Source organism: Parasteatoda tepidariorum, chromosome 6 (assembly GCF_982258835.1).
Source record: "Parasteatoda tepidariorum strain Cologne lab strain chromosome 6, Ptep-v5.0, whole genome shotgun sequence".
In the NCBI taxonomy this organism is placed as follows: Eukaryota; Metazoa; Arthropoda; class Arachnida; order Araneae; family Theridiidae; genus Parasteatoda; species Parasteatoda tepidariorum.
In genome coordinates, this window is record NC_141760.1 from 2567323 (window position 1) to 2585005 (window position 17683).

The window sequence follows — 17683 nt, forward strand, 5'->3', positions numbered from 1 at the left end:
TTAGCAAAATATGATATAGAAGTAGCATTTTTAAAATCCTGATTAATAGTTTGATTTTGTTTTAAATGACCAAATAAAATGCTTTAGGGTAAGATTACAAGTGAATATCTTCAGTGAGCTTTTTATTTTAGACATAACTCAAAATATGTTTAAGAAAAATGGACATAGCTTAAAATGCTTTTTTAAGAAAACGGCTATTGCTTAAAATGCTTATTTACGAAAACGAACGGAGCTCAAAAGGATATATTTAAGAAAATGAATGGAGCTCAAAATGCATATTTAAGAAAACGGATACAGCTCAAAAGGCAAAACTGACACAGCTCAAAAGGATATGTTTAAGAAAACGAACACAATTCAAATCGCACATTTAAAAAAGCAGAGAAGGCATATTTATTATTATTATTTATATTATTATTAGGCCTCATAAAGAATAAAATAATTAATGTACATTAACAACCGTATTTATAAATTTTTTACACCCACAGCAACAATGTAAAAAGCATTGTATACCATTGAATCTGTTTAAAAACACTAAATTAATAAAATTTACAATTCAATTTATGTAAATAGACAGTATTATGCATTTTTAATTAAAAATCATTCGTTAAATTTATATAATAATAATATATATAATATTTATATAATACTTTTATTCTCATATTTAATTAAAAATTTATCTTTAATTAAATAAACATTACTCATCAGAGTAGTTTGAAAAATGGAATAAAATGCTAGGTCTGCTTTTTAAAATAGCTATGCCCATTTTCTTAATTATGTCCCCAGAATTGGGCATGCTTATCCAGCTTTAGATTAATGAGTATCAGCTTGTCTCTTGCGCAATGCTGACCACATGATTGCTACTGTTGGTCCTGAAATCGTGGGCGTCAAAACCTTATTTTTGAGAGAGTGTTTCGACTCATAGTGAGAGGGTCAGGAATTTTAATTTAAAAATGTATGTAGATATATACAAACCTGATTGACACCCATGTGGCTGGACGACATATCGTTCCTCCCGTTCTCCATGCTCTGTTGCCACATACGGCCCGCAAGGTGTTCTTGTACCTGATCACGTATCATGTCAGGTGGCTGTTGCTGCAAGAGAGATCCCCCTGAAGCATTCCTATAGGCATGCAACAAATTAGAAGCTGCTTCCAGCTGATTCAGGTCCTGTTGTGCTCCATTTACGAGGTAGAAACTGGGCTGCTGACGAGGGGGAGGTTGTGAAGGTGGATTGGTGCCCTGTTGAACGATGATCTGAGCACTAGCTTGAGCAGGATTAGCAGCTTGTTGGTAGGGTGTAACGAATCCCATGTAATTCCACAACACATTGGGTGGGTTGGTGATAAATGTGTTGGCCTGGGCGGGAACAGCTTTTGTCAGCATTTGGTTCGGCTGTGACTGCTGGGCTGGGGGCTGCTGTTGGAAATTAAAATTGGGTCCTGGAGCTCTGATAATTCTTGGCATGGCATTTTGAACGTAGTTTGGAACGGATGCGCTGTTATCGTGAGTCATTCTATTGACAGAATTGATCCCAGTTCTGAAAATATATTGTCATTAAAATGATTAATAGTTCAAATTCATAAGGATCTGCGGACACAAAGACAAAATCATCAAAAAAAAAAAAAATTCTCGATTGAGGTAAAATGCCATACAAAGAATTCTTTTAAGGAGTAATTAAATTTTTAAAAGGTCATTTAAATTAAATGTAAGAATGAAACATTCATTTAATATGTATAAATGGTAAGATAAAGAAATAGTAAATAACGAAAATGTAAAACAATTATTTTTTTGGTCAAGATGCTAAAAAATGTATCCCATTATCTGACATGTACATTAAGTGTATTTTTCAACATTTACTATGAGGAAATGACAGGAATCACAAATATGTCTGCCTTATTAAATAATATGTAAGAGGTTTACAACTGACCAAATAGAAAAATAAACAGGAAACTTAAGTTCCACAACAAACAACATATCACAGATACAATAATTTTGCCACTCAATAAGTCAAAATTTGATTTTAAAACATAGTTAGGAATATTTACAGATAATTAAAGGAATATAAATTAGGAATATAATGAAAATTCGGCCCTTTTGCCGAATATTTGTCAAAGTATTATTTGGGAAGTTTTTTAAGGAGAAATTTAATAAAGAATAATCTAAAATCCTTTTTTTTACTATAGATGGTGTTTTTAATATAAATGTAAACAACAATAATCTCTTGAACAGTTCTACTTCTTGTTGCAAAGTATGCAGCTGCTCTCAACAGTTTATTCGGCGAGGCGATATTTTTAAGCAGATAATTTTGTTTTCAATAAGAGTAAAAAATTGATATTAAATAATTCTAGTAAGTTTGAAGTGAAAATTTGTTTTTCTTCTTTATAGATGTATTGTTAAATTAGGTGACATGGTTGCTAGATTTAGAAATAACTCGGAGCTGGCAGTCCCCATTTGGTCTCTTTTTTATTTGTTTATTACTCTTTGTTCTCGCTGCGAGCCATGCACAATCATGCACTAGTGTTAGCATATTGTTCTAGCAGCAAGATTAAGTTCATTTTACATATTATTTAAGTTTAAATTTCGAAGTTGGTACATTGTTGATAAGGTAAAAAGTGTATTATAGAGATTCGTTTCTAAAAATGACGATTCTTAAATGATTCTTTTTTTAAACACAAATAATAAACTAGGTAATAAAAAAGTATACAAGAAATACTACTTAAGATGGTCTCAAAACACAATGATCACGCTGTAAGCACACAGGAAAAAGTAACCCAGAAGTATAGGCAGTGCACAATAGTGTAGAAAACACTATCCATGCGCTATTAGAAATAGTTTTTACACATAATTGTTAAGTTCTTGTTAATTCTGATAGACACATGGAAATGCAAAATTTGAAGATTGCTTTATACTGAACCATGATTTTTTCTTCTTTTTTTAATTGTATTCAGGCAAGTCAATTCCATCATTTTTTCAATACTTTATATTTTAAAAATTAAAAACTTCTTTTTGTTTTGCTTCGTTTTTGTTAGTTATTAAATGTTAACGGAGCATTTCTAATAGATTTTATTCCTCCATTTTCACTTTTTTCTTGTACAGTAAAACAGAAAGCAGGTAATATAGAATACTGTGACTCTCAGCATTAAAGTTATATTTCAGAACTAAGAAATATTTTTTTTCTGTTTCTCTTTTGACTTTTCTTTTTATCAGAATTTCTTAAAGAGCGTTTCTAATGAACATTATTCTTTTATGGTCACTTTTTCTAAAAATGCGGTGAAAAGGTTTGATATCGATTTTAAGCGTTAAATCTATTGCTTAAAAATTAAGAAAGATTTAAGCAGTATAAATACTTTATATATATATATATATATATATATAGTTCTGGATTTCCTGGATTAATTCCTGCAGTATCTAAGTTTATGATATAAAAAAATATTGAGTAATTTAAATTATGTATGAAATGCAAGTTATCTGACTGCAACATTTACAAATGTTTTGATGGAAATTTATTTAAAAAAAGAGTTCTGCATAAATGACAGCCTGACATTTATCTTAAACATAAAATTTAGAATACTAGATCCTCATCAAAATTATGGCTAGACTCCATGCTTATGGTCTGAAAAAGAATTCCCTAAAAATATGTGTGGCACTCAACATGTTAATAACCTTTTCAGTATATATCTCAACTTTAATTAAAAAAAAAAAAAAAAAAAATATACAATAAGATATTAGCTGTTTACAAAATTACATAAAATACTCCCCCTCATCACACATTTACTTGAATGAATGAAATAGTACATCATTTAATAAAGAAATGAGATCCATATTTCTAGATGTGACTATGGTAAGAAATTAAGTAGTTATATAACATACTGATGGATGTTGAATTGTTGTAGCCATGCATCATTTCTTTCACAGGGTTGAACACCTCCCTTCATAAAAAGCAAATATTAAAATTAATATATCACAGAGAAAAAAAAATATCATAGGGAAAACATAGAATTAAATAATAAAAAAAACAATTACCACAGGATGAGTTTGGGCTTGAAATTGATTAAATTGTTCGGGAGGCACCATATGGTGAAGAGAAGGTCGATTCATATTCACCTAAACAAAAAAGTATGTTAAATAATGAAGGATTATTAAATGAAAATTCTAATAATAATTCAAAGCTGAAAATACTACCAAAAAATAATAACAAAAAAAATCTGCAATGGTAAAAAATTTGAATTACATAAGCCATAAAAAAATATTTTATCTTTCTCTTATGTTTCACATCTAATGAATGTCTAAAAAGCATTTTTTATCAATAGTTTAATTATCATTGAGAAATGTTTGGATACACATAAGAGAAAAAGAGCTTGCAATCAAAATTAAGAACATGAAATTGGAAATTACAGTTTTATCGAGTTTGGGTGATTCCCAATTGTGTCATGAGAAAATGCTAACGTAATTTTTTTTGGGGGGGGAGAGGGGGGGGAGTGAAAACCAACAGTTTATCATCCAACCTAACTTTTTTGTGGCGTAAAAATGAACATAGGAGTACTCTTGTATCACTTTTTATAAGCTATATTTTTCAATTATTTAAAAGAAAACTTTATTTTGTTATAAATTTTCCATTTGTTATAATTTCAAGTTTTTTTTTCCTTTAACTTCTATTATACATATTCAAAGGTTCCCATTGTTAGCCAAATTGCAAGGAGATCATGATCCATCAACTACACGTCTGCCCCGTGGTTGGTGCAAGCTGGGAGAAGAATTTGATCCTACCTCATCTCTCCTGAGTAGGACTGGGCTATAAATCGATATATCGCGACATATCGATTTAATGCCTGTGCCGGCAGGCCGATACAGCGACTTTCGTTCCAGGCGATGCATGAGAAATCTGATTTAAACCGTCGAGTAAAGAAGACGAACGATATAGCAATACCAGACACGCAAGGATCTCTTACGTTCCGATGCCAACTCGCGCTGGGGAAGACGATGTACGTACCGCTAGATTAAAACGGCCTTGATTGATGAGCGGTAGAATCAGAATCAGTTTTGAGAACATATATCGTGATCTCGCATATTCGTTTTCGCACCTTTTCTTTTCTTTTTTTTCTTTGTCGCGACTTGATATCGTTTCTTGTAGATTATTTTCAGTGGGACTGACTTTGTGATCGCCGTCTTTACACTGTTCTGAACGTAATCTATTATTGAAAAGAATATATAAAAAAGTGTTTCTTAATTAATTAGGTAAATTTCTTTTGAAACAAAACTTTCTTTTTTATTTTTAAATGTGAAAATTTATTTTGATATTATATGTTTAAGTATTATTTTACATTATTGAATTTATTACAAATGGAAATCTAATTTAAGGTGCCCCTAAAGAATTAAATTAAAAAGTAATTAAATTTGTTAAGCTATTTTTTACTTTATTGTAATTTGTTGAAAACTTTTTGGATAAAATAATAATTTAATGGGTTTTTATTACTGATTTTAAATTTATAAATATTTAGTTGTCTTCATTTTTATAAATAAAATTATAACAAAACTTATTTTTCCTCTTTTGGATTTGGACATAAGTCAATCAACTTTGTTTATTCAAAAAAATTAGTAATGTTTGCGATTGCGACTTTTTTTAAAATCATTTAGCACTTCGTTTTATAAAAGAGTATAATCGTGTTTTTTAATTTTCGTTCAATATTGTCAGTTGAATATATTATCGAATATCATAATTCTTTTTTTTTTTTTTTTTTAAGAAATTAAACCTTACTTTGTTTTCTCGTTCAGAATTCAGTAATTATTCAATTTAACTTTATTATTTATGTGAAATAATAATGATAAAAAATAGTGTTGTTTTAAAAGTGTTTTTTTTTTTTGTTTAATTTATTTCGCACTTTGTTTTAAGCATACAAATAATTTTTAACGAACTTATTTTTTAAATTTTCTTTCAATATTGTTAGGTAAATATATTGAAAAATTTGAATTTTATTTATTTTTTTATTATTTATTTTTAGAAAATATAACATAATTTAGAAAATATAATATTAATATCCTTCTTAAGCAAAACATATACATCAAATATATAAATTGATTTAAATCAATCTGAGTATGAAGTTTTCATAGAAATCCGACTTTCTGTGCCTTACAAATAAATGAATTTCAAAAATACTATATCGCGATACATCGGGATGCAAAACTGACGATGCATCACGACATAAAATTTCTTATATCGCCCAGTCCTACTCCTGAGCGACAACGGCTACAGATACAGAAGAGAAGTCTGTTTTATTCCTATCGCAAAATACATCAAGATGAAATTTTTGTTTACCCATTTTGAAACAAATTAATAAAAAAAAATCAGTTTGTTCAAATATGATAATGTGCTTATTTTTTTAATTTCATTCCAAGAATATAAATAACATAAAACAATTTTTTTTTCTTCCTACATTACAGAGAGTGAATTTATTGATCCTGCAATTTACCTGATGTGAATGGAACTGGTCACATAATCTAGTGCCATTCCTTTACCTGCAAATCAGACCAAAAGAACAAACCTAGTCTGGTTTAGTCGGCGAAGAAGAATAGGCAGTACTCAAAACCATAGAAATGTTTTTAATTCATTTGCTAAAAGAGGTGGCAATGCTGAATGGGTTAGTATTCAATAATTATAGATCTTGCTAGAAATACACACATTCAGAAAAGGAAAAATACTAATAAGTGAAATGGCAGAGAAAAGGCGACAAACCTCTTTCACAGATTGGGGAATGGCACTGTTGTCGATGTTACGAATGACATGCGCAGCATCCAAATGATTTTGTGGTCGAGCATTTTGTCGATTCATTGTTTCTTGATGAAGCAACTGTAAGGAAAACACCATCTTATTTTATAAAATACTAAAATGAACAGAATGTACTACATAATTTCTAAGTTTATTAACCAGTAAAATATGTTTCAACGATTTGATAAAGACATTGCCTCAATATTATTTTAAAATAAAAACATTAAAAAGAAATCAATTACTACAGTTCGATAAATAGAAGAAAATAAAAGTTATATTTTTGTTAATAAAGCTCTAAATAATTTGCTCAAATAAACAGAAGTACAAAACTGATACAAAAGAGAAAACTTTAAGGAAGAATACATAGCATTTACAATTAATATTATTTATGAAGAATATCATTCGTAATGTATTACTAAAGCATTCTTAAAGTTATTACTATTACTTTTTACTAAGTTATTCGTAAATTATTTTGAAATCTACCACATTAATATATAGCTTTCTAGTATAACTTGTGATATGATTTTGAATGCATAATCCACATTAACAATAAAAATATGTAGCAAAACTGTTTATTTTATATACATTTAGCAAAAATTTGCAAGATTCATTTACGATATTTATTAGAGAGAAATAATAGCACTCCTGAAATAAATTGAAAATTATTTTGGACATTAAAATTTATTAAGTAACCTTTAAATTATTTTAAACACTTACCACATTTGTTTCTTTCCCAGTATCTTGATTTCGAACATGATTAGAAGATGAAGTTTGAGCAGCACGTTGCTGTAGAATAGCCTAAAGCATAATAGAATATGAAGTGATTATATGCATTCAACATTAAAACCTATTGAAATTGTTAAAATTATTTATAGAATGAATAACTGTTTATTAAAGATATACCTGCATAGCAACATTCTGCCTTCTTCTGTTGCTTTCCTTAGTGTGTCTCTCTTTCTCATTATTTGTTTCTGACTTCCTCTGATGAGGAGTGTCATCCAGTTTGAAGCGCACCTCTTGCTGCATCTCATTGTGGGTAGGTTTTGAACGCAAGGATGTGCTGCTGCTCCCGACTTCTAAAATGGATGCACCTAACATTCAAAGGAACTCATTTTAGAGCATTTATACAGATCTAAACTCTAACAATTAATTTTAAACTTAATTTACAGTCAAAATTTATAATTCTGTCTAGTAAAAGAAATTCTTATAAATTATTACATACATTTTCCACACATAACTGATAACAAGTATTTTTTCTAACCAAAGAACCAATTTCGGAAATGAGACAAATGTAACATCAAAATAAGAAAAAGATCTTTAAATAGTATTTAGGATTTTACAAATAAAAATCGAAGTTTAAATGAAATGGTTACTTGATAATATCTTAAATGAATGGCAGCAACAGATGAAGTTAAATTTTACTGCGTGAAGAATTACGAAGAAAAAACAATTGAGCGTTTTCATCCATACCGAAAGGTAAACTACAAAACCATACTATTATTTTAACAAAAACTAAATTAAAGTAAGTGAGAGCACCCCATAGCATAAATAAAAAAATATATAATTTCTCCTTCCTTTCTTTCTTTCTTTTTTTTTAATTTTTGTACTTCATTCTGCATAAATTTTTTTTTAAAATTTCAATCATCAATTTTAAAAGCTGTTTTAATGTATAAAACTATATATTAAATCACTTAAGATTTATTATAGGCTATAGTTTTCACCGTGAAATAGTCTGAAAGAGTTTCAATGAGATAAGCAGGGGTGGGGTTATTGCAACACAAAAGGAAAACTCCAAATATTTTAAGTATAAAAACTTAATATCAATATATTAAGTTATATACAATACATGTTTAATATTATTTTCTGCAAACGAAGAATATCATCACATCTTTAAAGTAAATAATTTTAGAATCCCAATATAGTATTTTAAAATAGAGTGAATATGAACGGCAAAATCAGTTTTTTCAATAACCTGAAAAGGAATGGGGATGCATGATTTTTATTCCACATGAATACAAATCACAATGCGTGACTTTTAAATGACACATAAATACAAAAATCGATGTATGATATCACAAACACATGGATGTGAAGCGCAACATTGAATTTGAAAAACGAGTGAATGAAAATACTGACATTGCATTTTAAACTCACTTGAATACAAATTATGATATTAGATTTTCAAAACATGCGAATCATGATATTGATTTTAAAAAAGTGTAAACAAAAATCAGGATATTTTATTTTTAAATTACATGAATACGAATTATGATGTACAATTTTTAAATCGCAGGAATACAAATTGCAACATGTAATTTTTAAATCAAGTGCATAAGAAAACCAACGTTTGATGTCAAAATTGCATAAACACATATTGCGATATCAGCGCAGTTTCAAGCATTGAAGATGGTGAAGATTTGCCAAACCAAAAGAATGAAATTTGTGGATTTGGATCTATTGGCATAAGAATCACATGTATGTAATCATGCCATTAACAGGATCTAAAAAAAATTTAACGTTTAAATTTCAGATTGCGGAAAAGTTTGTCGGATTATAAGCTTTTGATTCACAGATGTTTGTTAACCAAGGGTCTCGAGATAAAGGGAATTCTGCTAGTTTTGCGGAAAACCGGAATTTTGGGGTACGCCAGGAATACAATCCGTCTCCTAACAGAAGTCAAATAGATAATTAGTGTATTTACTTCCATTCATCAATGCTGGAGCATCATTGGTGGAATTTGAAGGACTTGGGTTGATTGTCAGCTCCTGAATTTGTTGCAACACTTCTTCAGAGAGAGATTCAGTTTGATGAACTGCTTTGAAGACTCTTTTTCCTTCCTCACACTGAGAGAGGGACAATAAATTCAACCTAGTACAAGAAAAAATTCAAAATTCAAAACTCACCATTATGATACATTTTTCTTTTTAAATTGTATCATCATCTTACCCCTCCTTCCCTTTTTTGTCCACTCCGGCCAAACATTCTCCCAATTTGCAGAGCCTCACAGAACGGAGCCAAGTAGACTCTTCCTCGCTGGGCGTTGCAGCATTCAAGCTGAATTTAAGTCTCCTGAAACAATAGATATCAAAAAAGCAAAATATTTTACAGAGGTCTCAATATGAAAACTGCTTTGCTAGAAATGTATTATTACCTTTGTGATTTCTTCAAAGGCAAGAAAGCCTGAAGGTCCCAATCTTCAGGAAGAGGAATATCTTCCACTGTAAATACAGGAATTCAAGATATGAAATAAATATTTAGGAGCTAGCTTTTCAAAATATAATAATAAAATTATTAACAAATCAATTGCTTTTTAAATTCAGATCTGAAAGAACAGAATCTTTAGATTATCAAAGGTTGCGAAAACTATCTTTTTATAAAACCATTAGCGCTGTTTCATAAAATTATATTTTTGTACATAAAATTATATTTTTGTACATATTTTAATAAATTAACAAACATGCATTTTTTGTTAGAATAGTTACATTTTCTAAGTTCTCAAGTTTTGAAATGATGCATAGGTAGTGAAAAGTCCCATATAGGAAATCAGTGAGATTTCACCGAATTCGGATAATAGATTTTCTGTATAATAAGATCCCAAGGTAAACAAAGGTCAGAACATGTCTTATTCAGTAAAAAGCAAACAAGAAACATTATTTTTTAGTCAACAACGTTTTATTAATAGAATGATCAGTAAAGTTTTAAAAGAAAAGTAAGTGATTACAGTATATTTCTGAGCATAAGCCCTTTTGTGCATAAACTGAAAAGTACACTTTTTATTATGAAATTCATCCAAAATTCAAAACTTGTATACAAGCAAATATAAAAGAAAAATAATTCTTGCTAGGCTTGGAAATAAAAATATACCCTCTTTCTTGTACTATTGGTTGCATGGTGGGTAAAAGAAATATGGACCTTCCAAATTCATAATTAGAAGGTTAAAAAACAATAGTATTTCTTTCAAATTACCTTTTTATGTGTTTCTTTTTTGATTTTTATACTTAGGCATCCTGTTTTTACCAATTATTTTATGTATTTTTATGTTCTGTAGGTACTTTTTTTTATATTTACCGGTTATCGCTAATGTCTTTCGAATGACAGTCAAATGTACCAGATACGAGTACTAAATTAGTTTATAAGTCAAAATGGAAAACTACAAAACTATGAATTAAATAACCAAAGTAGTAGATGAGAAAAACATTGAAAAAATATATAAATAAGCTTCTTTTCATTTTTTCTTACTTTAAAATGCGTTAATTAATTTTCATTGTAATTTGGATTCAATGAAACATGGATTAACAATACTTTTCGGCCGATCCAGAAAACGGTGAAATTCAGACATCCGGGATAGCAATGATCTCCCGGATAATTGGTATTCATAATACAGTATTCATAAATTTAAATGCTTAAATTACAATAAACTGAAATAATTAACTGCGTCTTACACTTCTTGAGATCATAAGTTTCCTTGGTTGTCACATCCAAATCATTCAACAATTTACAAAGTCCATGCCAAACTCTATAAAAAAAATCAAATTTATCAAAAAAATAGCCAACAGTAAATAATTTATATTAAAATAAGTTTGGAGAACTGAAATTTTAACATTGAGTTTCGTCTTTAAATTTAAAACCATACATTGTTTTTATAGCCTGCCAGGAAACATTAAGTGGTAATTTGTATAAGAAATCAAGACTTTTTCAGTGGCTACATACATAGTATTTTAAAGGATATCAAGCCTGCAGAGAAAGTATATTATAGAGCGAAAGCTATTATTGATAATAGAAAATTACTAAGCACAATTTCCAGTGCTGTCCAAGAACATAATGTGTGGCAAATTCTTTACAATCATGAAATTTATAATCAATCTAAGCAACTAGACATAATAAAAGTATAATAAAGGGGAATTTCAGTCACTTATTCTCATGAGAGTATTACAACCCCTCTAAGCTATTAACCTTCAACAAACCAAAAGGCATTTAAAAACAGAGAGAACTTTTCAGACGGCTGGATGATATCAAGAAAGATTTAAAAACAGTAAACAGACTAATTGGAAAGATTATAGCTTATTATGGGCTGTAGTGGCGAAAAGAGAAAGAACAAATAAATAAAAAAGAAATTACAGTTCATAATCTTAAGCTATGTGGGACCATTTTTAGTTTAATTCATCTAAAAATTTAGACTACCTCAAATTCCAATATAAATTTAAAAAAGAGTAGGCAAAATGTAATAATAATTCTAAGTACACAGCTTAAAGCATACATAAATTTTTCTACATTAAACTGACTATGATTTATTGCAACTTTTGATTGAGTCCTACAATACAACTTAATAAATTGCAACTGTCTTATAATTTTTATCATAATACAATATCTTTAATGCAAAGCATTATGTGTTTTTTTGCATCACTACTACTCTTAGGTTCAAAAATTAATGGCGTTGTATAGCACAAAATATAATTTATCAAAAAAAAAAAAAAAAAAAAAAGGAGAAGTATTTTAGATCAGTTAAATATAATATCCCTGCCCCCATCAATGCACTGAGCTGAGAGGCTTTAAAATTCTGCAGAAGATTAGTCACTGACTACATCCATCATCATACTCAACAAAATATAATTGCAGGATCAAGTTTATAATGTTCATCCAACACTACTGAAAAATTTGTTGTTGCATGTAATGTTGCTGGTCACCTGATGAGAACAACATTTTTCGTCATGGCCTCTATTTTACAGCTGACTACACTGCTAGGGAATATACTCTAAAGGTGCTTTGTTCCCTCAATGTCTGATCTAATCAGAATGAAAAATACTGAAATGGCGTCAGCATATTTTTAAATATTATTTGCACATTTACAGAAACTGAAAACACTGCTTAAAAAACTGAATTTAGTAAAAATACTGCTTCCTGAATATCGACACCATGTCTGATTGCCCCTAGGCAGCACATGACTTGAGAGATTTTATTACTTGTATTCAATTACATTCACTGAAGGATATATATCCTCCAATACTAGCAGCTATCAAAATCAAAAACAAGAACGAGCGCCATTATGACATTTTCCTACAAACAAGGGTGCTCCTCAACTATTGAAGTCTTAGGCAGACTGGCAGCTTTGTCCAAGATGTCCTTGTTTCAGATTTAAAGCAAGTTAATAATTATATAAATTCACACTGAAATTCTATGGATCAAAATAAAATCAGTAACTTACAGATTATTTTTCAAAGGAAAACATAACAGGACACTTCAAAATAATAAACCATTGTCACACTAATCAATAAAGATTTACCATCTTTGCACTAGAGTATCAAATGGAGAAAGTTTCAACTTACTGAGGATTTTTAGCAATGGCTTCATGCTGCAGAAGTTGAGGATCTTGCAGAAGCCAGTCAAGTACAATTTTGATGGCTGGAAGTGTGTAGTAACTTGCAGTCTCTTTGGGTTCGAGGGAGGCATGCACAGGAAGTAAAAATGCATGAAGCATGCTCGCTATACGAAAGAGAAGAAAATTGAGCTTTTATTTTTGAAAGGCAGATCGTTGCCTACCCACCACCAATACTTATTGAGTAACAACAAAACACAACCACAAAAGGTCAATAGTACCACTTTGCTAAATTAGAATCTTACTATCTTTCATGTCAGACTTTAGCATATCGACCAACATTGGAGAAATAAAATAACGGAGATTTTACTAGCGATATTTTTTAAGCTACGAGCAATGTTTTGATTTATAAGGCATAATCATGTTAGTCAAAAAGAGAAATTCAAAATTGGAAATAATGTAAGCACTTACATGCAGCAGAGTTAAAAATATGTACATAAATCTTGATCAAAAGAAGATTTTTTTAAACCATTATCCATAACTACTAAATCTATTTTATTTTATAACCGCCATTGAACAGCCGACCTAATTTCAGGCTTACAACTACTAACGGTCAACTCCATAGCCATGTAATTTGCCTTTGTGGAGGACTTTTTGATGGAACTAACCCGCATTTGTGTTACATAGAGAGGAAAACCATGAGAACCTCCCACGGCTAGGAGACTCTAACCCATGATACATCTTTCACTGAGGATATATTATGTCAGCACTGTGGCAGGTGTAAGTCAAGTGCCAAATTCACATCAACCAGTCATTGCTGGGATTTGAACCCAGTTCATCTCAAGAGCCACCACGGCTCTGCTTAAACTATTAACACTCAACATATTGCACTACTGGCAATAACATCATCTGTTGAGGAATATTTCTGCCCTCAGTGGATATTTTATTGGCATTTTTTAAAAAAAAATTTCTTCAATAAATATGGAGAAATTTGAGAATATACGGCTAAACAGGAGATAGGTGTAGAATATAGGAGTCTCTGTTAAAAAACTGGAGACTTGGCAGGTATGCTTAAGTATCAGTCGAAAACAATGTCTCTAACGAGATCTTTCTTTACTTAAAAAAACAGATAAGAAAGAAAAACAATTAATTCAATTTGTGAGTATAAAAAAATGAAATGTTCTGATGATTAAAATGATTTCTTTAATTTTTTACTTTAAAACAAGATATTCTGAATTATTGTTATGGTTTTAATTAACTTTTATATTAAACATAAAAACGTATTTTCTCTGAATAAAAATTTCCAGTATTTGAACTGTGTTGGGCTCACAACCTTTAAACTCAAGTATTGAATTCTTTTTAGTAACAATTAAATGTTAGCAATTTGAGTTCTAGTATGTTACCAGGGGTTTAAACCAATGATTTTAAATTTTGAAAAAAAAAAAAAAATGGAAGGAAAAAAAAAACATATCAATGATCAAATTTTAAATTGAAACAGCGTACAAACATTTACAAGTTTGTAAACTGGTTTCGCTTCTTAAAAGCTCATAACTTGACACGAATTAGTACTTATACAATTTAATGATGTAAATCACCCAAATAATTGAGTAGGTAATCAAATTAAAAAACTTTTTTTAAAAAACTAACCATATGCTTTATTTAAAAAGCTCAAGTTGGATTAATTTCTTGATATATATTAATACTTGTATCTTACCTAACAATTCCTCAACTAAAGAGGCTGCTTTAAGTTCCTCAAGGCTTAACATGGTCTCATCAAACTTAGTCACATTTCTGTCAATATCCATAGTTCCCCATGCATGCTCAATGGCAAACAAGCATACAGTTATCATTTGTACAAGCTGCCACGTTTCAAACTTTTCAGCAATAATAAGTGCAGGGAGAGAAGATGTTAATTTATTAATTATTGGTTCTGTTTTCTTGAGATCTAATAAAAACAAATAAAAGGCATTTCTTTTAATGACTGAACAATTAACTTAAGATAAAAAAATATTATCTGTTTTCAAATACCATATCTCATAGTAAACCAAAGGAAAAATCAGCACAAGATTTTTTAAAAAAAGGAAATTTTTTTAAACAGTACCAATACCAGTACAGAGATACTAGACTGTTATTAATAAGTCAAACAACAAACTAATTTGCTTTACTTAGATATAACAAATGTAAATTTTATAACAAAAGATTAATAAAATACACTATTTTTAATTTCAGAATATCTTTGCTAAAGACAGAATTTTTTAACAGTTTTTATTGATGAACAGCTTAAAATAATATAAGATCAATATGGAAAATGTAAAAAAAAAAATTAACAATATCAATTATTTTAAGTTCTCTAATACAAATATTTAGCTAACACTTGTAATCAAGTTCAAGACTTCCTTAATCAACCTTCTTTAAGAGTAAGGTTTCAATAATTTTGAAAAGAAAACACAGCAAATATGACATTTTTGTACAAAAGTAATTTAGTGGATGAGTCTTCAATTCCCCATTTAAAAATTCTATAATACGATTACTGATTGGAATAAATTATCTCTACAATCAGATGAAAGACACAGATCAATAATTATGAAACTGTAAAACACCGTCCTACAAGATTATACTGGATTTGCTGAAAATAAGATTATGACCCACAAAAATGTGACTAAATAAAATTTGTAATTGACCTTCTTTTTCATAAAATGATTAGAAAACTTTTAAGGTATTCGTTTGGGTTCCACACAAATATTTTTAAAAACAGCATTATAATTAAAATTTAAGAAAAAATACTTTTTCAAAATAAGGGCAAATTTGAGCATAAAAACTACACATCTTATGGCAAATCTACAACAAATTGTAATACCTAATTATCCAAATAATTTTTTCTCAATCAATAATATGGTTTCCTGTCTTTTGAAGTCAAATATATAATAAAATAGAACTAAATATATTGTTTAACATTTAATATTGAAAAATTCTAACGTTCTTATTTAAAATATAATAATAAATTTTGACTTAGACCTTAGCGTTCAGTTAAAAACTTAACATTATACAAAATCAGCATATATAGTTTAAAAGAATTCTAAGAAAATTTTTTTTTGCAATGTACGTTAGTGTATATATTCCAGAGATTAGCAAAGATTTACTCAAAATCAACGTTGTCCTGAAAATGCATTTAAAGTATGAACTGCTGAAAATACAAAAACAATTAATTTTATATGAATAAAATAATTATAAATCATAGCACTCATTCTCAAATTAAAGAGATTAAAATTGGCACATAATATGGTTCATTTTGGCAAGGTCATGGCTTTTATGAAAAAAATACAAAAACAATGTCTTTTGAGGAGTTATTTTTAAACTATGACTTAATGGCATCGCCATTTTTAAAAAGGAAGAAATTTGCGAATCGTCCATTTTTAAAATGGAAATAACTATGAGAAGAGTCCACTTTTAAAATAATTTGTGAAGGGTTAATTAACAGATCTAAATTTCTTCTAAATAGACACCTGATATGTTAATTAACAATAGTTTCAACTAATGCTTATTTAATGAGTGCAATTCCATTATTGTATTTTTATTTTTGTACACAAGATCTTTGACTATAAAAATAAATTAAAGAGATTTTTTTGAAAAATACAGCAACTTTATTTTGTTTGAGACATCATTGGGAGTTTTCTATTATTAAAGGTCAGAAGCACACTAGGGAGGTAAGGGGGAAGCGAGAGGAATATGGAAGGTGGGGTAAATTTGTTTCCCATAGGTTTCCACCAGCAAGCAAACAATGAGGGAATGAAGAGTTTTTTCCTCCAGGAGGCAAACAACTCCTGTAAACCTCTCGAATTGGTTCGACGCTATTTTCGCCTCCGTAAAATCTTGCCTCGTCTTCACACAAGATTGTGTTTTGCTCAAAATAAGGGACGGTCCTGAATGGAATAGATAAGTTCAAAATGAAGAATAAAACAAAGAAAAATTATAGACATATGAAAAAAAGGGGGTGGGAAATAATAAGTAAAAAAAAAAACAACAAACAACATTTTATTAAAAAAAAAAAAAAAAAAGTGAAATGTTAATTAAAAAACCGGAAAAAAAGCCGGAAAAAAAAGATATAATCTTTTCTTCAGCCCACACGATTATATCCGCAAAACAGAGTGCTTTCTGATATTGTATCAATAAAGCCAAAGCAAAATATATTAATACAATAGTGTGAGGAGCACTCAAAAAAATTTTTTTATAAAATAACTACATAAAAATAGATCATAAAAAGTAAATATAACATGTAAAAACAGATAATAAAATAAAATAAAAAGAAAAAATAAAATAAAAAGAAAAAACATTAGAAAGGGGGGACTATAAAGCGAGTAGCAAAATCATAACAACTTACATGGACAGTTATTTTTCAAGAATGATTTAAAAATGTTTTCGCAGAAAGATTGCCAGATTACAAAATATGAAATCAAAAGCGCAAATTGAGTGTAACATAAGGGTTCTAAAGTGTCGTTCTTACTGCACTGCTGAAGTGATTTGTTATTCTGAGTTTTGATTTGTTAGTTACCAAGGATGGGCCCGAAATGGATGTGCACAAGGTAATATTATACTGGATAATTTTAAAA

General features: G+C 29.2%; 1 protein-coding gene across 1 annotated transcript in view; it reads right to left on the reverse strand.

The window, feature by feature from the left end:
- Window positions 1-17683, reverse strand: part of LOC107445605 (uncharacterized) — a 70902-nt gene that overhangs the window by 16996 nt on the left and 36223 nt on the right. The window contains exons 10-21 of the mRNA XM_043050198.3: window positions 14791-15021; window positions 13087-13243; window positions 11206-11279; window positions 9915-9981; window positions 9710-9832; window positions 9465-9631; window positions 7667-7854; window positions 7481-7561; window positions 6731-6844; window positions 4024-4104; window positions 3871-3929; window positions 973-1537 (exon numbers count right to left, since the gene is read on the reverse strand). Of these exons, the coding sequence (XP_042906132.2) occupies window positions 973-1537; window positions 3871-3929; window positions 4024-4104; window positions 6731-6844; window positions 7481-7561; window positions 7667-7854; window positions 9465-9631; window positions 9710-9832; window positions 9915-9981; window positions 11206-11279; window positions 13087-13243; window positions 14791-15021 (1907 nt within the window). The remainder of the gene's footprint in view (window positions 1-972; window positions 1538-3870; window positions 3930-4023; window positions 4105-6730; window positions 6845-7480; window positions 7562-7666; window positions 7855-9464; window positions 9632-9709; window positions 9833-9914; window positions 9982-11205; window positions 11280-13086; window positions 13244-14790; window positions 15022-17683) is intronic.